Here is a 25770-nt window from a genome sequence, read left to right on the forward strand (position 1 = left end):
TTCTCTCCAGCAACAGCCACTGGTTTTTATCGAGCCAGGAACCACTCTCTCTTCAGCAATGGCCATGGGTTTTCACCCAGCCGGAGTCCAGTCTCTCACCAGCAATAGCCATGGGTTTACACCGAGCCAGGTGTAATGGAATGTCCCACACTCTGCTTGAGTGCTTCCATCATATACCACTTCCTCCGGTCTGAATATAGATATTAGATGTTATAGCCGCATATTACAACCAAGAACAAGACAGGACTCGTTTGGTTGCAAAGCTGGAACTCTTTATTTGAACATGAATACAGGCTTTTATACACTTGAGAAGGACATTCCCCCCTCTTTGCATAAATAATGAGCTAGTATGCATAGCATACAAGCTCATTATGAATTACTTACCCAAGAACGAAGCCCCCGCAGCCGTCCTTGTCTCCCCCTCCGGCCGGCGACATCTCTCCCGGGGGTTACTTCTGGGTATCGCGGCTCCGGCGCTGTGATTGGCCGGAGCCGCAATGACATCACTCCTGCGCATGCGCGCGGGAGTCGCCGGTAACGGCACACAGATGTGCCATTGCTTCAGTTTGCCCCCAGTGCAGGGTTCCTTCAGTTTGCTCCAGTGCAGGGTACTCCCGATAGGGCGGGGTAAACTTTACCTTCTCCAGTAGCATGACACACAGGTATTCAACTATCCAACAGTAGACTGTCTTATCAGCACGGAGGACTGTTGGAGGGAGGAATACTCCTTCTTTACATAATGCATTCGGTAACAAGAGACACACAGAAAGGAGAGGCTGCAGGAGAAACCCCCCCCCTCCCCTCTCCCAGCTAATCCACATACACATATACATCCCATAATAAGTTGCTCCCAAGGCAGACAGAAACAATAGAACAATGGTATACAGCCACACCTCAAACAATCTAGCAGTCTGAAAGGTGAAATTTATCTTCATATTTCTTGAGGGATATTGTTCAGAAATATTAATGTTACAGGTGAAAGAGCCCCTTCATTCTTACAGCACAAACCACACATATAGAATCCATGACTACAGGGGTAAAAGGAAATGCTGAGTCTGGTGTGGTTGTACGGTGAATCGGGTTAGGCAGACCCGACTGGGGTTCTCGGTCACCCTGTGCCCCTAATAGACACAGGGTAACGTACACATAGGAGGAGCCAGGGGAGCTGGACAAGAGTTTCCAGTGTTCTCCAAGGTAAGCTGGGTTCCACAAGCCCCCCGCCCAAAGTGACTCCTGTCACACCAGGGTCCAGTCTCTCTCCAACAATGGCCATGGGTTCACACTGAGCCAGAGTAGTCTCTCTCCAACAATGGTCATGAATTTACACTGAGCCTGGGTCCAGTCTCTCTCTAGCAATGGCCATGGGTTTACAATGAGCCAAGGCTCTCCAGCAATGGCCATGGGTTTACACTAAGCAAAGGTCCAGTCTCTCTTCAGCAATGGTCATGGGTTTACACCAAGCCAATACCCAGTTTCTCTCCAGCAATGGCCATGGGTTTACACCAAGGTCCAGTTTCTATCCAGCAATGGCCATGGGTTTTCACCCAGCCAGAGTCCAGTCTCTCTCCAGCAATTGCCATGGGCTTTCACCAAGCCGGAGTCCAGTCTTCAATAGCATTTGCTCAACAAAGTTTGAATTTCGTTGTAAGACCAGAGATGGATTAAGACAGAATGGGACCCTTGGCAAGGTAGCAGCTTCTCCCCCTATCTCTTTGATTAACACTGATAAAGGATTGCAATAGACAAAAAAGAAGCCAGAAGATGGCCCTATCGGTCACCAACTGCCAACAGAAGCATCTTGCCTGTGAAGTGACAGGCATATGCTTTGACCAATTGTGCTATCCCACTGATATAATGCAGAAGGAAGGTTGTAGCTGTGCACCCTGGGAATGCACAGTGCCCTAGGCTCCTGCCTAGGTTCCTTTTGGCTGATCTGAGTGAGGGAACGCCCAAGTTTCAGTACCTATTTCACTGGCAACAGCTAACAAACTGAAAAGCAAACAAGGCAAAGCACAGAGTTGTCAAAAAACAAAATCCAAATGGGAGTAGAAGTCAGGACGGACGGTGCCAAGAAAAAGTCAATTCTCAGACATGAAACTGAGGCGGACAGATGAACACAAGAATATGAATCAAGTCAAGCTGACTGTACTGTATGCAAGTTATTTTCTACTCACCATTCAGACAAAATATGCACCTCTCCTTAGATCTGGGACACCAGGCCTACACGCTTTGCCGTATTTTAAGGGACCTCTCCAATGGTGTCCTGCTTTGACTTCAGTGTTGAAATACGGGTAAGGAAACTGGCAAAGCAACCGAGGACATCCTACTTTGCCTTCAGGGGAATTGTACAGAGCATTTTTCCAATACAGAAACTGTAAAACTGTTCCTGAGTACAGGGTGCCATGCCAGAAGTTGTATGTGTGACATAAATCTCTCATTGTGACTATTTCCAGACGATCCATTGCTCCAAGCTGTGGTGGAAATTTATGTATATTTATTGTTCTAGTGTAATGCCATGTGGCACAATGCCATCTGCTTCAAGCAACACTTTCAACTTCCTCATTTTACCGGTTTAAGGAGACACAACCTTCCTGCTGGTTGGCTTTAATTTCCATCTCAGATTAAGAAATCTGAGCTAGGAGTATAAATTTATTGAAACTGTAAAGCAGGGGTGCCCAACCTTTTGAGGAGCAAGGGCCACTTTATCGACTTGGTAACCGGTCGCGGGCCACAATGAGCGTAAAGGGGGGGTGGCAGGTCTGTGTCCACTCTGCATATGTAGAGCAGACACGGATGCAACCCACTCTACCCTAAGGGCCCGAGTCCGTTTACATCTGCCGCTCTATAGAGGTGAATGGAGAGTCCGTTTGAGTCCACCTGAAAAACAGACAGGTGGACCCGATCGGACCGATCATGTTAAAGGGGCCTAATGACGCGTACACACGATCTGACTTCTGGTCGGAAAAAGATATGATGGCTTTTCCGAGGGGATTCCGCTCAAGTTTGATTGCATACACACGGTCACACAAAATTTCCCTGAACTTATGACCGTCAAGAATGCAGTGACGTACAACACCACGACGAGCCGAGAAAATTAAGTTCAATGCTTCCGAGCATGCGTCAAATTGTTTCCGAGCATGCGTAGGAATGTTGCACGTCGGAATTGCCACTGACGATCACATTTTCGGATAGGCACTTTTTCCGACCGAAAAATTGAGAACATGCTTTCAATCTTTTGCTGGCTGGAATTCGGCCAGCAAAAGTCCGATGGAGCGTACACACGGTCGCATTTTCTGACGAAAAACTCTCATCGGTCTTTTGTGGGCCGAAATTCCGATCGTGTGCACATGGCATTAGGCCGCTTTCACACTGACGTACAGCGGTTTACCTGCTCCTCAACTAACCTCAATCTTCATTTCTTCCTCAGGATTCCTGCAGCTGGCTGGTACTGCTGGCTGATACTGCCGGTGGGTACTGCTGACAGGTGCTGGTACTGCTACTGCTGACTGGTACTGCTGGCTAGTACTGCTGGCGGGTACTGGTACTGCTGGCTGGTACTGCTGGTGGATACTGCTGACTGGTACTGCTGGCTAGTACTGCTGGTGGGTACTGGCACTGATGACTGGTACTGCTGGCGGGTACTGGTGGCGGGTACTGCTGGCTGGTACTGGTACTGCTGGCGAGTACTTCTGGCTGGTACTGGTACTAATGACTGGTACTACTGGTTGGTATTGTTACTGCTGGCTGGTACTGCTGGCTGGTACTGGTACTGCTGGCTGGTACAGTTGGTTGGTACTGGTACTGCTGGCGGGTACTGGTGGCTGTTACTGATGGCTGCTGTCCCAGATGGCGTGTTCCTGTGTCCTGACCCGCCATCCCTGAGCATAATTGTGACAGAAGCATGCAGCTGCAGTAGAGAGCAGAGCCGATGCTTCCTGTCACAGGCGGAGTACATTTGTTATCATTCCGCCTGTGAAGGAGCCAGCGCTATACAGGAAGCATCAGCTCTCCTTCCTCTAGTGGCGGCTCCGTTCTTCACACTAATGCTTGGAGATTACGGGTCGGGAACCCGAGATCTGGGCTTGCCGACCCGCCATCTCAGAGTAAGACATGGCGGGCTACATCTGAGGGCGCCGCGGGCCAGCGGTTGGGCACCCCTACTGTAAAGCCTTGTTTACACTTGCTTCAAAATGTGGCATTGGATGCTTTTTTAATGCGCTCTGAATAGCAATCAAAGCTCCTTTTACGAAATAAAATGGTGACCTTACAGTACTGTTGACACGTTGTGTTTGCTTTGCTTCAAAAATGATCCCCCAGGTCACTTTCTTGGTGCTTTAGCGCATCTCCAAAGCCTCCATAGAAGTCTATGACAACGCTCGCTAACAGCACCTGCAGCTTTTAAGGGGCTTTTATTCAGCTTTAGCTTTGCTTTGGAGCTATTGCAGGTATGAGATATCCCAGGATGCACTGGATAACCAACAAGCCAATGGAAAGACAGCTGTCACATCCAGTTCATGTGTATATATTCTGGGAGTGTCTGGTGCAGACGTCACATCTGGTGTGCAGCATAGAGCAGCAGGAAGGTGAGCGGGGACCAGATCAGAGTGGAGCAACTAGCAGACGGCACACGTGGTGTAATATGAATTCGCAATAGAAGGCGAGCAGGGACTGGACTGAAGAGGAGCAGCTAGCAGACGGCAGACGTGGTGCGACATGGGAGCTCTATAGCAGAAGGTGAGCGGGGACCAGACTGGAGAGTAGCAACAATAGTATGTAAACTCTTGGAGGGGATGATAAGGGACTATATACAAGATTTTAGTAATAAGAATGATATCATTAGCAGTAATCAGCATGGATTCATGAAGAATCGTTCTTGCCAAACCAATCTATTAACCTTCTATGAGGAGGTGAGTTGCCATCTAGATAAAGGAAGGCCCGTAGACGTGGTGTATCTGGATTTTGCAAAAGCATTTGACACAGTTCCCCATAAACGTTTACTGTACAAAATAAGGTGCGTTGGCATGGACCATAGGGTGAGTACATGGATTGAAAACTGGCTACAAGGGCGTGTTCAGAGGGTGGTGATAAATGGGGAGTACTCAGAATGGTCAGGGGTGGGTAGTGGGGTTCCCCAGGGTTCTGTGCTGGGACCAATCCTATTTAATTTGTTCATAAACGACCTGGAGGATGGGATAAACAGTTCAATCTCTGTATTTGCAGACGATACTAAGCTAAGCAGGGCAATAACTTCTCCGCAGGATGTGGAAACCTTACAAGAAGATCTGAACAAATTAATGGGGTGGGCGACTACATGGCAAATGAGGTTCAATGTAGAAAAATGTAAAATAATGCATTTGGGTGGCAAAAATATGAATGCAATCTATACACTGGGGGGAGAACCTCTGGGGGGATCTAGGATGGAAAAGGACCTGGGGGTCCTAGTGGATGATAGGCTCAGCAATGGCATGCAATGCCAAGCTGCTGCTAATAAAGCAAACAGAATATTGGCATTAAAAAGGGGATCAACTCCAGAGATAAAACGATAATTCTCCCGCTCTACAAGACTCTGGTCCGCCCGCACCCGGAGTATGCTGTCCAGTTCTGGGCACCAGTCCTCAGGAGGGACGTACTGGAAATGGAGCGAGTACAAAGAAGGGCAACAAAGCTAATAAAGGGTCTGGAGGATCTTAGTTATGAGGAAAGGTTGCGAGCACTGAACTTATTCTCTCTGGAGAAGAGACGCTTGAGAGGGGATATGATTTCAATTTACAAATACTGTACTGGTGACCCCACAATAGGGATAAAACTTTTTCGCAGAAGAGAGTTTAATAAGACTCGTGGCCACTCATTACAATTAGAAGAAAAGAGGTTTAACCTTAAACTACGTAGAGGGTTCTTTACTGTAAGAGCGGCAAGGATGTGGAATTCCCTTCCACAGGCGGTGGTCTCAGCGGGGAGCATTGATAGCTTCAAGAAACTATTAGATAATCACCTGAATGACCGCAATATACAGGGATATGTAATGTAATACTGACACATAATCACACACATAGGTTGGACTTGATGGACTTGTGTCTTTTTTCAACATCACCTACTATGTAACTATGTAACTATGTAACTAGCAGATGGCAGACGTGGTGCAACATGGGAGCGCTATAGCAGAAAGTGAGCGGGGACCAGACCAGAGAGGAGCAACTAGCAGATGGCAGACGTGGTGCAACATGGGAGCGCTATAGCAGAAGGTGAGCGGGGACCAGACTGGAGAGGAGCAACTAGCAGATGGCAGACGTGGTGCAATAGAAGGTGAGCAGGGACTGGACTGAAGTGGAGCAGCTAGCAGACGTGGTGCAACATGGGAGCGCTATAGCAGAAGGTGAGTGGGGAACGGACTGGTGAGGAGCAACTAGCAAATGGCAGATGTGGTGCACCATGGGAGCGCTATAGCAGAAGGTGAGCGGGGACCGGACTGGGGAGGAGCAACTAGCAGATGGCAGACGTGGTGCAATAGAAGGTGAGCGGGGACTGGACTGGAGAGGAGCAACTAGAAAATGGCATATGTGGTGCAACATGGGAGCGCTATAGCAGAATGTGAGCGGGGACCGGACTGGGGAGGAGCAACTAACAGTGGGCAGACGTGGTGCAACCTGAGAGCGCTATAGCAGAAGGTAAGCGGGGACAAGACTGGAGAGGAGCAACTAGCAGATGTGGTGTAACATGGGGGCGATATAGCAGAGGGTGAGCGGGGACCAGACTGGAGAGGAGCAACTAGCAGATGTGGTGTAACATGGGGGCGATATAGCAGAAGGTGAGCGGGGACCAGACTGGAGAGGAGCAACTAGCAGATGTGGTGCAACATGGGGGCTATATAGCAGAAGGTGAGCCGGGACCAGACTGGAGAGAAGCAACTAGCAGATGGCATATGTAGTGTACAATATGGGAACGCTATAAAGGAAAGCGAGTGGGGACCAGAGAGAGGATTGAGCAGCAGAGGATCAGCAGAGCTGGGGGACCGTAGAAGGAGAAACTAGCCATGTCACACATGGTGTGCAACGTGGGAGCAATATAGCGGGAGGTGGGTGGCAACCAGAGAGAGTGGAGGATCAGCAAACTAGAGGATCAGCAGAGCTGGGCGTTTCTACTGAGCAGGGATGAGCATTCCAATCTTTTTGTTGTCTATAGCATTTAAAACCTCACACCAGAATCTCCTGAGGAAGCTCTGCTGAGCGAAACATGTTGTGTGGTAGTGTCTGTTAATTATGCCTTTGTATAGAACAATTGATTTTTTGATATGGATGAAATACTGTTCTCATGTTTTTTTATCTTTGTAATAAAATTCATTTTATATATTGTACAAGTGAGCCTTTTAGTCTCCTTATCCAACACCTTTAAAGTCCAGAGGTTTGTGACCTCCCCCTTCTTTGAAAAGGGACGAGCAGAGTTTGGAGTACTACTAAGCTGGGGATCAGCAGAGCTGGGGGTTACTACTGAGTGGGGGGATCAGCAGAGCTGGGGGTTACTACTGAGCAGGGGGATCAGCAGAGATGGGGATACTACTGAGCAGGGGGATCAGCAGAGATGGGGATACTACTGAGCAGGGGGATCAGCAGAGATGGGGGTTACTACTGAGCAGGGGGATCAGCAGAGATGGGGGTTACTACTGAGCAGGGGGATCAGCAGAGATGGGGATACTACTGAGCAGGGGGATCAGCAGAGATGGGGATACTACTGAGCAGGGGGATCAGCAGAGATGGGGATACTACTGAGCAGGGGATCTGCTGAAAGAGGGGTACTACTGAGCTGGAGATCTGCCAAACAGGGGTACTACTGAGCTGGGGATCTGCCGAACAGGGGTACTACTGAGCAGGGGGATCAGCAGAGATGGGGATACTACTGAGCAGGGGGATCAGCAGAGATGGGGGTTACTACTGAGCAGGGGGATCAGCAGAGACGGGGATACTACTGAGCAGGGGGATCAGCAGAGATGGGGATACTACTGAGCAGGGGATCTGCTGAAAGAGGGGTACTACTGAGCTGGGGATCTGCCAAACAGGGGTACTACTGAGCTGGGGATCTGCTGAGTGGGGATACTACTGAGCTGGGGATCTGCTGAGTGGGGATACTAGTGAGCTGGGGATCTGCTGAGTGGGGATACTACTGAGCTGGGGATCTGCTGAGTGGGGATACTACTGAGCTGGGGATCTGCTGAGTGGGGATACTACTGAGCTGGAATTCTGCTGAGTGGGGATACTACTGAGCTGGGGATCTGCTGAGTGGGGATACTACTGAGCTGGGGATCTGCTGAGTGGGGATCTGCTGAGTGGGGATACTACTGAGTTGGGGATCTGCTGAGTGGGGATACTACTGAGCTGGGGATCTGCTGAGTGGGGATACTACTGAGCTGGGGATCTGCTGAGTGGGGATACTACTGAGCTGGGGATCTGCTGAGTGGGGATACTACTGAGCTGGGGATCTGCTGAGTGGGGATAGTACTGAGCTGGGGATCTGCTGAGTGGGGATACTACTGAGCTGGGGATCTGCTGAGTGGGGATACTACTGAGCTGGGGATCTGCTGAGTGGGGATACTACTGAGCTGGAGTTATACTGGGCCACTTAAACACAACTAGAAAATGAACACACACAAGCTATTTGCTGAGCATCATTAAAGCTTCAAAAAAGCATCACTGAAGCATCAAAAACACAAAGCATGTTAAAGTGGTAGATGCTTTAATATGTTTTAAAGTTGAAGCGGGTGTAAATAAGCCCTAAAAGTGAATTGGAGAAAAAAGCTTAGACAGTAGAATGATTGCTACAAGACGTTTGGAATGGGGGGCATGGAAAGACGTTCTAAATTCCTGTGTAATGAGGGAGCCACCTGATCCCAAGTGTTAGGGATAACACTTCACGATCTGTCTGTTCTCCCCTCAGAGAACCGGAAACTGTGTGTTTTACACACACAGATCCCGGTTCTCCGTGTGTCAGCAGTGATCGCGGGAGCCCGGCGGTGATCGTGACCGCCGGGCACTTGCCTCGGCTGGGGGGGGGAGCGAGCGCGCCCCTAGTGGCCACAGAGCGAAGTGACGTGTTACATAACGTCATTTCGCCCAGCCATGCCATTCTGCCGCAGTACAACTGTGGCGGCTGGTTGGCAAGTGGTTAACCACTTCAGCTCCAGAAGGTTTTACCCCCCTTCATGACCATTTTTTGTTATTTGTCACTGCGCTACTTTAACTGGCGATTGCGCGGTCGTGCAACAGTGTACCCAAACAAGATTGATATCCTTTTTTTTAACATTTGTTTTGAAAGCTTTTAGGTGCAGAGGAAGGATTTGGGGTCAGATCTCTCCATAAAAAAAAAAACCTGTCACATACGTATTGCTGCCACAAGGGATGTTTACATTCCTTGCGACCGCAATAAGAGTAATAAAAAAAAAAGTAAAAGTAAAATGACACTGTAAAAATAAATAATTTAAAAACATTTTTTTAAATTTTAAAAACACCTCCATCCCCCTGTGCTTGCACACAAATGTAAAGGCATGCGTCGATCCCGCACACATGCAGAGATCGTCCCCACACATGTATCACTGCGAACTTCCGATCTTGGGCAGTAATTCTCGCACCACACCTCCTCCGTACATCTAAAGTGGTAACCTGTAAACGCAGGGGTCTCAAACTAGCGGCCCTCCTGTTGTTGAAAAATTAGAAGTCCTATCATGCCTCTGCCTTTGGGAGTCATGCTTGTAACTGTCAGCCTTGCAATGCCCCATGGGAACTGTAGTTCCGCAACAGCTGGAGGGCCGCTAGTTTGACACCTGTGATGTAAAGTCTTTTAAAGTGTCGCCTATGGAAAGTAACATTTACGTCATTTGTCGCCATTGCACGGACGTGCACAATTTTAAAGTGTGACATGTTTGGTATCTTTTTTTACTCGGTGTAACATCATCTTATATATTTTATTAAAAAAATTGGGTTATATATTGTGTTTTTTTTAAATTAAAATTCAAAAATACTTTTGTTCTCCCCCCCCAAAAAAAAAAAAAATTGCACAACTACCATGTGACATAATTGCAACACCCACCAATTTATTCTCTAGAGCCTCCGCTTTAAAAAATCGGGGGACGGCTCACATTGTACACAGTTGGGGGGCGGCTCCTATTGTACACAGTCGGGGGATGGGGACGGCTCCCATTGTACACGATCTGAGGGACGGCTCCCATTGTACACGGTCTGAGGGACAGGTCCTATTGTCCACAGTCGGGGGACAGCTCCCACTGTACACAGTCGGGGGACGGCTCCCATTGTACACTGTCGGGGGATGGGGGATGGCTCCCATTGTACACTGTCGGGAGATGGGGGACGGCTCTCATTGTACACTGTCGGGATGGGGGACAGCTCCCATTGTACACTGTTGGGGGATGGGGGACGGCTCCCACTGTACACGGTCGGGGCATTGCTCCCATTGTACACGGTTGGGGGACGGCTCCCATTATACACAGCTCCCATTGTACACGGTCGGGGGATGGCTCCCATTGTACACGGTCGGGGGACGGCTGCCATTGTACACTGTCGGGGGATGGGGGACGGCTCCCATTGTACACTGTCGGGAGATGGGGGACGGCTCCCATTGTACACTGTCGGGAGATGGGGGACGGCTCCCATTGTACACTGTTGGGGGATGGGGGACGGCTCCCATTGTACAAGGTCGGGGCATTGCTCCCATTGTACACGGTCGGGGACGGCTCCCATTATACACGGCTCCCATTGTACACGGTCGGGGGATGGGGACAGCTCCCATTGTACACGGTCGGGGGACGGCTCCCATTGTACACGGTCGGGGTGGGGACAGCTCCCATTGTACACGGTCGGGGTGGGCAGCTTCCATTGTACACGGTCGGGGGGGCAGCTCCCATTGTACATGGTCGAGGGATGGGGACAGCTCCCATTGTACACGGTCGGGGGATGGGGACGGTTCCCATTGTACACGGTCGGAGGGACAGCTCCCATTGTACACAGTCGGGGGACGGGTCCAATTGTCCACGGTCGGGGGACGGCTCCCACTGTACACGACTGGGGAACGGCTCCCATTCCATACAGTCAGGAGACGGCTCCCATTGTACACGGTCGGGGAATGGCTCCCATTGTACACAGTCGGGGGATGGGGACGGCTCCCATTGTACACAGTTGGGGGTAGCGATGGCTCCCATTGTACACAGTCGGAGGATTGCTCTCATTGTACACGGTCGGGGGATGGCTCCCATTGTACACGGTCAGGGGATGGCTCCCATTGTACACGGTCGGGGGATGGCTCCCATTGTACAGTCGGGGGACGGCTCCCACTGTACACGGTCGGGGGGATGGCTCCCATTGTACACGGTCGGGGGATGGCTCCCATTGTACACGGTCGGGGGATGGCTCCCATTGTACACGGTCGGGGGATGGCTCCCATTGTACACGGTCGGGGGATGGCTCCCATTGTCCACGGTCGGGGGACGGGTCCTATTGTCCACGGTCGGGGGATGGGGATGGGGACGGCTCCCATTGTAAACGGTCAGGGGACGGCTCCCATTGTACACAGTCAGGGGTGGCGATGGCTCCCATTGTACATGGTCGGGGGATGGCTCCTATAGTGCACGGTCAAGGGTGGCGATGGCTCCCACTGTACACGGTCGGGGGATGGCTCCCATTGTACACGGTTGGGGGAGGGCTCCCATTGTACACGGTCAGGGGATGGCTCCCATTGTCCACGGTTGGGGGCGGGTCCTATTGTCCATGGTCGGGTGATGGGGATGGCTCCCATTGTACAAGGTCAGGGGATGGGGACGGCTCCCATTGTACACAGTCGGGGGACGGCTCCCATTGTACACAGTCAGGGGTGGCGATGGCTCCCATTGTACATGGTCGGGGGATGGCTCCCATTGTACACGGTCAAGGGTGGCGATGGCTCCCACTGTACACGGTCGGGGGATGGCTCCCATTGTACACGGTCAGGGGATGGCTCCCATTGTACACGGTCAGGGGATGGCTCCCATTGTACACGGTCAGGGGATGGCTCCCATTGTACACGGTCAGGGGATGGCTCCCATTGCACACGGCCGGGGGGCGGCTCCCATTGTACAGTCGGGGGACGGGTCCTATTGTCCACGGTCGGGGGACAGCTCCCATTGTCCACGGTCGGGGGACAGCTCCCATTGTCCACGGTCGGGGGACAGCTCCCATTGTCCACGGTCGGGGGACAGCTCCCATTGTCCACGGTCGGGGGACAGCTCCCATTGTACACGGTCGGAGGATGGGGGCGGCTCCCATTGTACAGGGTCGGAGGATGGGGGCGGCTCCAATTGCGCACGGTCGGGGGACGACTCCCATTGTGCGCGGTCGGGGGACGGCTCCCATTGTGCGCGGTCGGGGGACGGCTCCCATTGTGCGCGCTCGGGGGACGGCTCCCATTGTGCGCGCTCGGGGGACGGCTCCCATTGTGCGCGGTCGGGGGACGGCTCCCATTGTGCGCGGTCGGGGGACGGCTCCCATTGTGCGCGGTCGGGGGACGGCTCCCATTGTGCGCGGTTGGGGGACGGCTCCCATTGTGCGCGGTCGGGGGGACGGCTCCCATTGTGCGCGGTCGGGGGACGGCTCCCATTGTGCGTGGTCGGGGGACGGCTCCCATTGTACGCGGTCGGGGGACGGCTCCCATTGTGCGCGGTCGGGGGACGGCTCCCATTGTGCGCGGTCGGGGGACGGCTCCCATTGTACACAGTCGGGGGACGGCTCCCATTGTACACAGTCGGGGGACGGCTTCCATTGTACACAGTCGGGGGACGGCTCCCATTGTACACAGTCGGGGGACGGCTCCCATTGTACACAGTCGGGGGACGGCTCCCATTGTACACAGTCGGGAGACGGCTCCCATTGTACACGGTCGGGGGACGGCTCCCATTGTACACGGTCGGGGGACGGCTCCCATTGTACATGGTTGGGGGATGGGGACGGCTCCCATTGTACACGGTGGGGGATGGGGATGGCTCCCATTATACATGGTCGGGGGATAGGGAAGGCTCCCATTGTACACCGTTGGGGGATGGGGATGGCTCCCATTGTACACGGTCAGGGGTGGCGATGGCTCCCATTGTACATGGTCGGGGGATGGCTCCCATTGTACACGGTCAGGGGATGGCTCCTATTGTACACGGTCAGGGGATGGCTCCCATTGTACACGGTCAGGGGATGGCTCCCATTGTACACGGTCAGGGGATGGCTCCCATTGCACACGGCCGGGGGACGGCTCCCATTGTACAGTCGGGGGATGGGTCCTATTGTCCACGGTCGGGGGACAGCTCCCATTGTCCACGGTTGGGGGACAGCTCCCATTGTACACGGTCGGGGACAGCTCCCATTGTACACGGTCGGAGGATGGGGGCGGCTCCCATTGTACACGGTCAGAGGATGGAGGCGGCTCCAATTGTGCACGGTCGGGGGACGGCTCCCATTGTACACGGTCGGGGGACAGCTCCCATTGTACACGGTCGGAGGATGGGGGCGGCTCCCATTGTACACGGTCGGAGGATGGCTCCCATTGTGCGCGGTCGGGGGACGGCTCCCATTGTGCGCGGTCGGGGGACGGCTCCCATTGTGCGCGGTCGGGGGACGGCTCCCATTGTGCGCGGTCGGGGGACGGCTCCCATTGTGCGCGGTCGGGGGACGGCTCCCATTGTGCGCGGTCGGGGGACGGCTCCCATTGTGCGCGGTCGGGGGACGGCTCCCATTGTGCGCGGTCGGGGGACGGCTCCCATTGTGCGCGGTCGGGGGACGGCTCCCATTGTGCGCGGTCGGGGGACGGCTCCCATTGTACACAGTCAGGGGACGGCTCCCATTGTACACAGTCGGGGGATGGCTCCCATTGTACACAGTCGGGGGATGGCTCCCATTGTACACAGTCGGGGGATGGCTCCCATTGTACACAGTCGGGAGATGGCTCCCATTGTACACGGTCGGGGGACGGCTCCCATTGTACATGGTTGGGGGATGGGGACGGCTCCCATTGTACACGGTGGGGGATGGGGATGGCTCCCATTATACATGGTCGGGGGATAGGGAAGGCTCCCATTGTACACCGTCGGGGGATGGGGATGGCTCCCATTGTACACCGTCGGGGGATGGCTCCCATTGTACACAGTCGGGGGATGGCTCCCATTGTACACAGTCGGGGGATGGCTCCCATTGTACACAGTCGGGAGATGGCTCCCATTGTACACGGTCGGGGGACGGCTCCCATTGTACATGGTTGGGGGATGGGGACGGCTCCCATTGTACACGGTGGGGGATGGGGATGGCTCCCATTATACATGGTCGGGGGATAGGGAAGGCTCCCATTGTACACCGTCGGGGGATGGGGATGGCTCCCATTGTACACCGTCGGGGGATGGCTCCCATTGTACACAGTCGGGGATGGCTCCCATTGTACACAGTTGGGGGATGGCTCCCATTGTACACAGTTGGGGGATGGGGATGGCTCCCATTGTACATGGTTGGGGGATGGGGATGGCTCCCATTGTACATGGTTGGGGGATGGGGACGGCTCCCATTGTACACGGTTGGGGGATGGGGACGGCTCCCATTGTACACGGTTGGGGGATGGGGACGGCTCCCATTGTACACGGTTGGGGGATGGGGACGGCTCCCATTGTACACGGTTGGGGGATGGGGACGGCTCCCATTGTACACGGTTGGGGGATGGGGACGGCTCCCATTGTCCATGGTCAGGGGACGGGTCCTATTGTCCACGGTCGGGGGATGGCTCCCATTGTACATGGTCGGGGGATGGCTCCCATTGTACACAGTCAAGGGTGGCGATGGCTCCCACTGTACACGGTCGGGGGATGGCTCCCATTGTACACGGTCGGGGGATGGCTCCCATTGTACACGGTCGGGGGATGGCTCCCATTGTACACGGTCGGGGGATGGCTCCCATTGTACACGGTCGGGGGATGGCTCCCATTGTACACGGTCGGGGGATGGCTCCCATTGTACACGGTCGGGGGATGGCTCCCATTGTACACGGTCGGGGGATGGCTCCCATTGTACACGGTCGGGGGATGGCTCCCATTGTACACGGTCAGGGGATGGCTCCCATTGTACACGGTCAGGGGATGGCTCCCATTGTACACGGTCAGGGGATGGCTCCCATTGTACACGGTCAGGGGATGGCTCCCACTGCACACGGCCAGGGGACGGGTCCTATTGTCCACGGTTGGGGGACAGCTCCCATTGTCCACGGTCGGGGGACAGCTCCCATTGTACGCGGTCGGAGGATGGGTGCGGCTCCCATTGTACACGGTCGGAGGATGGGGGCGGCTCCCATTGTACACGGTCGGAGGATGGGGGCGGCTCCAATTGTGCACGGTCGGAGGATGGGGGCGGCTCCAATTGTGCACGGTCGGGGGATGGCTCCCATTGTGCGTGGTCGTGGGACAGCTCCCATTGTGCGCGGTCGGGGGGCGGCTCCCATTGTGCGTGGTCGGGGGGCGGCTCCCATTGTGCGTGGTCGGGGGGCGGCTCCCATTGTGCGTGGTCGGGGGGCGGCTCCCATTGTGCGTGGTCGGGGGGCGGCTCCCATTGTGCGTGGTCGGGGGGCGGCTCCCATTGTGCGTGGTCGGGGGGCGGCTCCCATTGTGCGTGGTCGGGGGACGGCTCCCATTGTGCGCGGTCGGGGGGCAGCTCCCATTGTGCGCGGTCGGGGGACGGCTCCCATTGTGCGCGGTCGGGGGACGGCTCCCATTGTACACAGTCGGGGGACGGGTCCTATTGTCCACGGCTGGGGGACGGGTCCTATTGTCCACGGCCGGGGGACGGGTCCCATTGTACACGGTGGTTGGATGGGGGCGTCTCCCATTGTACACGGTCGGAGGATGGGGGCAGCTCCCATTGTACACGGTCAGGGGATGGCTCCCATTGTACACGGTCGGGGGATGTCTTCCATTGTACACGGTCGGGGGATGTCTTCCATTGTACACAGTCGGGGGATGTCTTCCATTGTACACAGTCGGGGGATGTCTTCCATTGTACACAGTCGGGGGATGTCTTCCATTGTACACAGTCGGGGGATGTCTTCCATTGTACACAGTCGGGGGATGTCTTCCATTGTACACAGTCGGGGGATGTCTTCCATTGTACACAGTCGGGGGATGTCTTCCACTGTACACAGTCGGGGGATGTCTTCCATTGTACACAGTCGGGGGTTGGCTCCCATTGTACACAGTCGGGGGATGGCTCCCATTGTACACAGTCGGGGGATGGCTCCCATTGTACACAGTCGGGGGATGGCTCCCATTGTACACAGTCGGGGATGGCTCCCATTGTACACAGTCGGGGGATGGCTCCCATTGTACACAGTCGGGGGATGGCTCCCATTGTACACAGTCGGGGGATGGCTCCCATTGTACACAGTCGGGGGATGGCTCCCATTGTACACGGTCGGGGATGAGGACGGCTGCCATTGTACACGGTCGGGGATGAGGACGGCTACCATTGTACACGGTCGGGGGATGGCTCCCACTGTACACGGTGGGGGATGGGGATGGCTCCCATTGTACACGGTCGGGGGATGAGGACGGCTCCCATTATACACGGTTGGGGGATCGGGACGGCTGCCATTATACATGGTCAGGGGATGGGGACGGCTGCCATTGTACATGGCCGGGGATGAGGACAGCTGCCATTGTACACGGTCGGGGGATGGTTCCCACTGTACACGGTGGGGGATGGGGACGGCTCCCATTGTACATGGTCGGGGGATGGGGACGGCTGCCATTGTACATGGTCGGGGGATGGCTGCCATTGTACATGGTCGGGGGATGGGGAGTGTCACGGGCATGGCCAGAGCGGAGGCTGTTGGAGAGGACTGTGTGCAAGCCTGTTGCCCACCGATTATGGGCCCTAGCATTTGAGGTGAATGAGAAATCCAGTCTGAACTGTATTAATCGGACTCAGTCATGTATATATTGTATGGGGACTCCTTACTGTATATTTGTGTCCCTGAAGAGGGAGGGGGGATTCCTCCAGCAGCCCCCTGCTGATAAGACTGATTCATTCTGCTGGGACACATCCTGTGAGGAGATGCTGGTGTTATCAACATGTGTTTATGTTAATTGAGAGAGCTGATCACATTAGCCACCAGCCCTGGCTAATAGACGAATGGTCTAGGCTGAGGAGGGGGGAGATTGTTGTTTGTATTGTTAATTGTATTAATGTGTGAAGCTCGGTGCCCACAAGACTGTCATCTGGTCTGGGTACATTTTGTAGTAAATTAGGTCATGTTAATTAGGTTAGCTTTGAGTCATCCCTGCTGTATAAAGGTCTGTGAGATCTCAAAATAAAGGTAGTTCTGATGTACTCCAAGACTGGTGTTGTCTAGTTCTTGGGGTTCCTATGGCCAGATCCATTGGACTCGTGTTCCAGAACTTAGGAAGCGGTATATGACGGAAGCACTCAAGCGGAGTGTGGGACGTTCCGTGACATTGGTGGCAAGCAGCGGGAAAGCTTCCTGAAGTCTGAAGTCTGGGACATCCAAACCTCCAACTGGATCCAAGATCAGCATAGCAGACTTCAGTCACCCCAGCGGAGATATGGACCTGGCATCAGAATTCCCGGGGCTGCTGCGGATCATCCTTTCAACGTATACCAGGACTGTGTCTGAGGATGAATACCTGGAGCTCAGGCAGCTGATTCGGGTGGAGCTCTGGATTGCAGCCCTCCGTCTCGCTGGTATAAAACAGGGCAAGTGCTTTCCAACCCAAGAGCAACGGGCCAGTGACCAACGGGCATTGCGGATGGCATTCCTGGGAGAGCAGCCCCAGGAGCAATGGGTGACTGAGTTGGACAGGTTGGTCCAGCAGGAGATAGAGCTGGACAATCGATATCGGGCTCTGCAATGGCACGCAGAGGAGGGATATTTAGGGGAGACAACAGAATGCTCTCCGGAGGGATATGACTTTGGCGGCCCTGGATTGCTGTGGGAGAACCTTACAGATCTTTTTATGTTTGGCGATGAAGGGGAACCTGACCTTGAGGACATGAGAGACTATAGAGAGTCTATGCTCGGTCTTGCAGGGGTCTCAGAGCTCAAACCTGATCTGAACCATTTGCTAAGGAAGGAGCAGCATCTGGAAAGGGCATACAGGAAACTGCTAGAACAAGTTCAGCAGCATGCCAGAGAATCGGCAGTGGAAAATCCGGAGATTGCCGTCCCCAAACCTGAAGTGCTGACAACAGGGCAGAGCTCTGCTAACCTCTGTCCAGAAATGATAACATCTTCTGGGTTCCATGGACAGGAGATGGTGAACCCCTATTCCCCGACATCAGTTGCAGAGACATGGGATTTGATAGACTTTTCTGCTGAGGAAGAACAACCTGATGAGCCTCCAGCAGAAGAGCTGCTATCAGGGCCAAAGTTCACTGTGTTCTGCCCAGCACCAACAGTGGCTTCGGCCTTCCTGAGAGAAGAGGTAGTCGGCCTTTCTCCCACAACACTGACAGGGACATGTGATTTTCTGCCAGCAGCATCTATGGAGTTAAAACAAACTTCTCCAGCTGAAGATCTGGTAACTGAACAGAGGGTCCAAGACCTCTGTCCCACACTTTTACCACTTCCAGAGACTGGGGATTTAATAGACATTTCTGTAGAGGAGGAACCACCTAGCAAACCCCCAGCAGAAGTGCTGGCAACCGGACAGAGGGTCCAAGACCTCTGCCCCACACCTGCAGCAATTGTGGAGGCTCAGGGTGAGAAGATGGCAATCACTTCCCAGCAGCAGATACAGGGGGAGAAGGGAGAGGAGGTGTGTGTTGTCCCTCCCCAACAGTTGGCCAGGGTGGAGGAAGTGGGCTTTCCTCCCCAGCAAAGATCCGTGTACCTGGGAGACAGTACCATCGACATGTCGTCCCAGCAGCCAGATGAGGGAATGGAAAAGGAAGCAGCCGGCTCACCTCCCCAATGGCAGCTACACAGTTTGGGAGTGGAGGAAGCCAGCTGCCTGCCCCAACAGTTAGCCGGAGCAGAGGATGCGGAGTCCCCAGCAGAAGTGCTGGCAACAGGGCAGAGTGCTACCAACCTCTGCCCAGCACCGGCAACAACTACAGAGTTCCAGGGAGGCGGGGCAGTCGGCCTCCCTCTCCAACAGTTAGCCGGAACAGATGGTGTAGGGTTTCCAGCAGAAGGGCTGGCAACAGGGCCGAGGACTGCTGGACTCTGCCCTCAACTAACAGAGGATGGATTTCCTGTGAAGGTGGATGGAACTTCAGTCTCCACCTGTATACCCCAGGGATGCTGGGCAGTGGGCCCAGATCCCCAACAGCATGACAGAGTGAGCCCAGTCACCCTGTCTTCTCTCCAGCGGCAGATATGTTCTCTGAGAGAGGCAGAGGATGGCTGGGTGAGTAATGCACTGTTTGGGATAATTTGTTTGGGGTACTGTGTGGGTACAGGCAGTAGAGGACTGGAGCTGTTTACTAACTTCGGAGTCAACCCGTCTGGGGTCTCCTCCTGTGTTAGTCTCCTGCCGAAAGGGGAGAAATGTCACGGGCATGGCCAGAGCGGAGGCTGTTGGAGAGGACTGTGTGCAAGCCTGTTGCCCACCGATTATGGGCCCTAGCATTTGAGGTGAATGAGAAATCCAGTCTGAACTGTATTAATCGGACTCAGTCATGTACATATTGTATGGGGACTCCTTACTGTATATTTGTGTCCCTGAAGAGGGAGGGGGGATTCCTCCAGCAGCCCCCTGCTGATAAGACTGATTCATTCTGCTGGGACACATCCTGTGAGGAGATGCTGGTGTTATCAACATGTGTTTATGTTAATTGAGAGAGCTGATCACATTAGCCACCAGCCCTGGCTAATAGACGAATGGTCTAGGCTGAGGAGGGGGGAGATTGTTGTTTGTATTGTTAATTGTATTAATGTGTGAAGCTCGGTGCCCACAAGACTGTCATCTGGTCTGGGTACATTTTGTAGTAAATTAGGTCATGTTAATTAGGTTAGCTTTGAGTCATCCCTGCTGTATAAAGGTCTGTGAGATCTCAAAATAAAGGTAGTTCTGATGTACTCCAAGACTGGTGTTGTCTAGTTCTTGGGGTTCCTATGGCCAGATCCATTGGACTCGTGTTCCAGAACTTAGGAAGCGGTATATAACGGAAGCACTCAAGCGGAGTGTGGGGCGTTCCGTGACAGGGAGGGCTGCCATTGTACATGGTCGGGGGATGGCTCTCACTATACACCAAGCTCCCCGTCCCCCAACTGTATACAACATTGTACACGGTTGGGGAACGGCTGCCATTGTACACGGTCGGGGGATGGCTCTCACTATACACCAAGCTCCCCGTCCCCCAACTGTATACAACATTGTACACGGTTGGGGAACGGCTGCCATTGTACACGGTCGGGGGATGGGGATGGCTGCCATTGTACACAGTCGGGGGATGGGGATGGCTCCCATTGTACACGGTTGGGGGGATGGGGATGGCTCCCATTGTACACGGTCGGGGGGATGGGGATGGCTCCCATTGTACACGGTCGGGGGATGGCTCCCATTGTACACGGTCGGGGGATGGCTCCCATTGTACACGGTCGGGGGATGGCTCCCATTGTACACGGTCGGGGGATGGCTCCCATTTACACGGTTGGGGGATGGCTCCCATTGTACACGGTCGGGGGATGGCTCCCATTGTACACGGTCGGGGGATGGCTCCCATTGTACACGGTCGGGGGATGGCTCCCATTGTACACGGTCGGGGGATGGCTCCCATTGTACACGGTCGGGGGATGGCTCCCATTATACACGGTCGGGGGATGGCTCCCATTATACACGGTCGGGGGATGGCTCCCATTGTACACGGTCGGGGGATGGCTCCCATTGTACACAGTCGGGGGATGGCTCCCATTGTACACAGTCGGGGATGGCTCCCATTGTACACAGTCGGGGGTGGCTCCCGTTGTACACAGTTGGGGGATGGCTTCCATTGTACACAGTCGGGGATGAGGACGGCTGCCTTTGTACACGGTCGGGGGATGGGGACGGCTCCCACTGCACACGGTGGGGGATGGCTCCCATTGTACACGGTCGGGGGATAGGGACGGCTGCCATTGTACACGGTCGGGGGATGGGGACAGCTGCCATTGTACATGGTCGGGGGATGGGGACGGCTGCCATTGTACATGGTCGGGGGATGGGGACGGCTGCCATTGTACACGGTCGGGGGATGGCTCTCATTGTACACCAAGCTCCCCGTCCCCCAACCGTGTACACCATTGTACACGGTTGGGGAACGGCTCCCATTGTACACGGTCGGGGGATGGGGATGGCTGCCATTGTACACGGTCGGGGGATGGGGATGGCTGCCATTGTACACGGTCAGGGGATGGGGATGGCTGCCATTGTACACGGTCGGGGGATGGGGATGGCTCCCATTGTACACGGTCGGGGGGATGGGAACGGCTCCCATTGTACACGGTCGGGGGGATGGGAACGGCTCCCATTGTACACGGTCAGGGGATGGCTCCCATTGTACACAGTCGGGGATGGGGATGGCTCCCATTGTACACAGTTGGGGATGGCTCCCATTGTACATGGTTGAGGGACAGCTCCCATTATACATGGTCGGAGAATGGGGGCAGCACCCATTGTACACGGTCAGAGGATGGGGACAGCTCCCACTGTACACGGTCGGAGGATGGGGACGGCTCCCATTGTACACGGTCGGGGAATGGGGACGGCTCCCATTGTACACGGTCGGGGAATGGGGACGGCTCCCATTGTACACGGTCGGGGGATGGTGACGGCTCCCATTGTACACGGTCGGGGGATGGGGACGACTCCCATTGTACACGGTCGGGGGATGGGGACGACTCCCATTGTACACGGTCGGGGGATGGGGACAGCTCCCATTGTACGCGGTCGGGGGATGGGGAAGGCTCCCATTGTACACGGTCGGGGGATGGGGAAGGCTCCCATTGTACACGGTCGGGGGATGGGGAAGAATCCCATTGTACGCGGTCGGGGGATGGGGAAGAATCCCATTGTACGCGGTCGGGGGATGGGGACGGCTCCCATTGTACGCGGTCGGGGGATGGGGACGGCTCCCATTGTACGCAGTCGGGGGATGGGGACGGCTCCCATTGTACGCGGTCGGGGGATGGGGACGGCTCCCATTGTACGCGGTCGGGGGATGGGGACGGCTCCCATTGTACGCGGTCGGGGATGGGGACGGCTCCCACTGTACGCGGTCGGGGGATGGGGACGGCTCCCACTGTACGCGGTCGGGGGATGGGGACGGCTCCCATTGTACACGGTCGGGGGATGGCTCCCATTGTACGCGGTCGGGGGATGGCTCCCATTGTACGCGGTCAGAGGATGGGGACGGCTCCCATTGTACACGGTCAGAGGATGGGGGCCGCTCCTATTGTACACGGTCGGAGGATGGGGACGGCTCCCATTGTACACGGTCAGAGGATGGGGACGGCTCCCATTGTACACGGTCGGGGGATGGGGACGGCTCCCATTGTACGCGGTCGTGGGATGGGGACGGCTCCCATTGTACACGGTCGGGGGATGGGGACGGCTCCCATTGTACACGGTCGGGGGATGGGGACGGCTCCCATTGTACACGGTCGGGGGATGGGGACGGCTCCCATTGTACGCGGTCGGGGGATGGGGACGGCTCCCATTGTACGCGGTCGGGGGATGGGGACGGCTCCCATTGTACGCGGTCGGGGGATGGGGACGGCTCCCATTGTACGCGGTCGGGGGATGGGGACGGCTCCCATTGTACGCGGTCGGGGGATGGGGACGGCTCCCATTGTACGCGGTCGGGGGATGGGGACGGCTCCCATTGTACGCGGTCGGGGGATGGGGACGGCTCCCATTGTACGCGGTCGGGGGATGGGGACGGCTCCCATTGTACGCGGTCGGGGGATGGGGACGGCTCCCATTGTACGCGGTCGGGGGATGGGGACGGCTCCCATTGTACGCGGTCGGGGGATGGGGACGGCTCCCATTGTACGCGGTCGGGGGATGGGGACGGCTCCCATTGTACGCGGTCGGGGGATGGGGACGGCTCCCATTGTACGCGGTCGGGGGATGGCTCCCATTGTACGCGGTCGGGGGATGGCTCCCATTGTACGCGGTCGGGGGATGGGGACGGCTCCCATTGTACACGGTCGGGGAATGGGGACGGCTCCCATTGTACACGGTCGGGGGATGGCTCCCATTGTACGCGGTCGGGGGATGGGGACGGCTGCCATTGTACACAGTCGGGGGTTGGGGAAGGCTCCCATTGTACACAGTCGGGGGATGGCTCCCATTGTACACGGTCGGGGGATGGCTCCCATTGTACGCGGTCGGGGGATGGGGACGGCTGCCATTGTACACGGTCGGGGGATGGCTCCCATTGTACACGGTCGGGGGATGGCTCCCATTGTACGCGGTCGGGGGATGGCTCCCATTGTACGCGGTCGGGGGATGGGGACGGCTGCCATTGTACACGGTCGGGGGATGGCTCCCATTGTACACGGTCGGGGGATGGCTCCCATTGTACGCGGTCGGGGGATGGGGACGGCTGCCATTGTACACGGTCGGGGGATGGCTCCCATTGTACACTGTCGGGGGATGGCTCCCATTGTACGCGGTCGGGGGATGGGGACGGCTCCCATTGTACACGGTCGGGGAATGGCTCCCATTGTACGCGGTCGGGGGATGGGGACGGCTGCCATTGTACACGGTCGGGGGATGGCTCCCATTGTACGCGGTCGGGGGATGGGGACGGCTGCCATTGTACACAGTCGGGGGTTGGGGAAGGCTCCCATTGTACACAGTCGGGGGATGGCTCCCATTGTACGCGGTCGGGGGATGGGGACGGCTCCCATTGTACACGGTCGGGGAATGGCTCCCATTGTACGCGGTCGGGGGATGGCTCCCATTGTACGCGGTCGGGGGATGGGGACGGCTCCCACTGTACACGGTCGGGGGGATGGCTCCCATTGTACACAGTCGGGGGATGGCTCCCATTGTACACGGTCGGGGGGACGGCTCCCATTGTACACGGTCGGGGAATGGCTCCCATTGTACACGGTCGGGAATGGCTCCCATTGTACGCGGTCGGGGGATGGGGACGGCTGCCATTGTACACAGTCGGGGGTTGGGGAAGGCTCCCATTGTACACAGTCGGGGGATGGCTCCCATTGTACACAGTCGGGGGATGGCTCTCATTGTACACAGTCGGGGGATGGCTCTCATTGTACACCAAGCTCTGAGCAGGTCAGTTACAAGAGCAGGGGGGGTGAGCATCACCGGAAGTGCAGTTCTGTTGCCATGGTTACAAGGAATGTGAGGTGTGGGCGGGGTTTTCTGCCCTCCTCACACTATATAGATATACAATGAATGGTCCCTCCTCCCCGGGACTCACCGTCAGTGTGCGGCCTCCGCCATACGGGCTCTCCCCGGCCTCCTCCCCGCCTCAGTACCGCCACCATCTGCTTCCCTCTCCTTCTTCAGGATGCTAGAGAACGGTCTGAGGTGATCGGCGCTCTGATTGGCCGCCCGACCCGTCAATCACTTCCGCCGCTATCCTATCAGACTGCGCTCCCAGTCTTGTCATGTCACTTCCGCGAGCTGCGCCGCTATTGGCTAAACGTTTCTGTCACTCCCTACTGTCAGAAAAGGCTTCGCTCTACTATAGGCTGACATCTGCACTGATGGCCCGCCCAAGTAGCCGGGATACAGAGCGGCTATTGGAGGATAGCTCTGCCACACAGGGTTCCGCCAATCAGCTGTTCATTCAGTTGGCGCCTTGCAGGGGCGTTGGGCGTTTCCGATTGGGCGAGTTGTTTGTCATTCTCGGCTCTGATTGGCTAGCGACTAGTGGCGCCAAATACGAGGCGGGCAGGGCGGCGGACATGGTTGTCGGTCTGGGTTAAGAGGCAGAGCTGAGGGCCCGAGCCGGGAGAGAACATCCTGTGTCCGGCTACGCGGCGAGTACATCACATAGCGCCTCTGTTCAGGTATAGTAGGCTGGCGCTCCCTGTTCAATATTGGTACCCCTACTCTCCGCTATGGAGCCAATAATCCGCCCGACCGCATGTGAAACTAAAGATTTATCCTCCGTCCAGTGCCCGCCCGCGCCTCTATAACCATCAGATCCACTATAATCCATGTGCTGTGTGCGCCCTCCCGCAATTCCCTCTCTGACTGAACTCTTTGTTTTCAGCCTCCAGGAGCCCGGCCGCACGGAAGTCTGTAAAGAAGAATGGACATGTCCAGCTTGGCCCCCGCTCCCCTCAGGGTCCCCAGCCGCCCCCACATGGGCTCCCTGTGGTGAAAGCTCTCTTCTCCTGTGAGGCTGACACCGCCTCTGCCCTCTCTCCGGTCACCAACCTGGCACTCAACATGGACCAGCTGGCCGTCCTGGGAAGGTAATGGGCAATATGTGTATGGGGGGAGGAATGTAATGGGCAATTTGTGTATGGGGGGAGGAATGTAATGGGCAATTTGTGTATGGGGGGAGGAATGTAATGGGCAATTTGTGTACGGGGGGAGGAATGTAATGGGCAATTTGTGTACGGGGGGAGGAATGTAATGGGCAATTTGTGTACGGGGGAGGAATGTAATGGGCAATTTGTGTACGGGGGGAGGAATGTAATGGGCAATTTGTGTACGGGGGGAGGAATGTTAATGGGCAATTTGTGTACGGGGGGAGGAATGTAATGGGCAATTTGTGTACGGGGGGAGGAATG

The 25770-nt window shown here is 55.6% G+C and overlaps 2 protein-coding genes across 2 annotated transcripts in view; one reads left to right on the plus strand and one right to left on the minus strand.

The window, feature by feature from the left end:
* The window catches only part of LOC141145657 (uncharacterized), a 121275-nt gene extending 96677 nt beyond the window's left edge, over window positions 1-24598 (minus strand). The window contains exon 1 of the mRNA XM_073632493.1: window positions 24444-24598. The gene's annotated coding sequence lies outside the window, so the exon portion shown is untranslated. The remainder of the gene's footprint in view (window positions 1-24443) is intronic.
* Window positions 24599-25283: 685 nt separating this feature from the next.
* The window catches only part of CDC25A (cell division cycle 25A), an 86167-nt gene continuing 85680 nt past the window's right edge, over window positions 25284-25770 (plus strand). Inside the window, 2 exon segments of the mRNA XM_073632883.1 lie at window positions 25284-25331; window positions 25334-25449. Coding sequence (XP_073488984.1) covers window positions 25284-25331; window positions 25334-25449 — 164 coding nt within the window.

Source organism: Aquarana catesbeiana, linkage group LG05 (assembly GCF_042186555.1).
Source record: "Aquarana catesbeiana isolate 2022-GZ linkage group LG05, ASM4218655v1, whole genome shotgun sequence".
Lineage (NCBI taxonomy): Eukaryota > Metazoa > Chordata > Amphibia > Anura > Ranidae > Aquarana > Aquarana catesbeiana.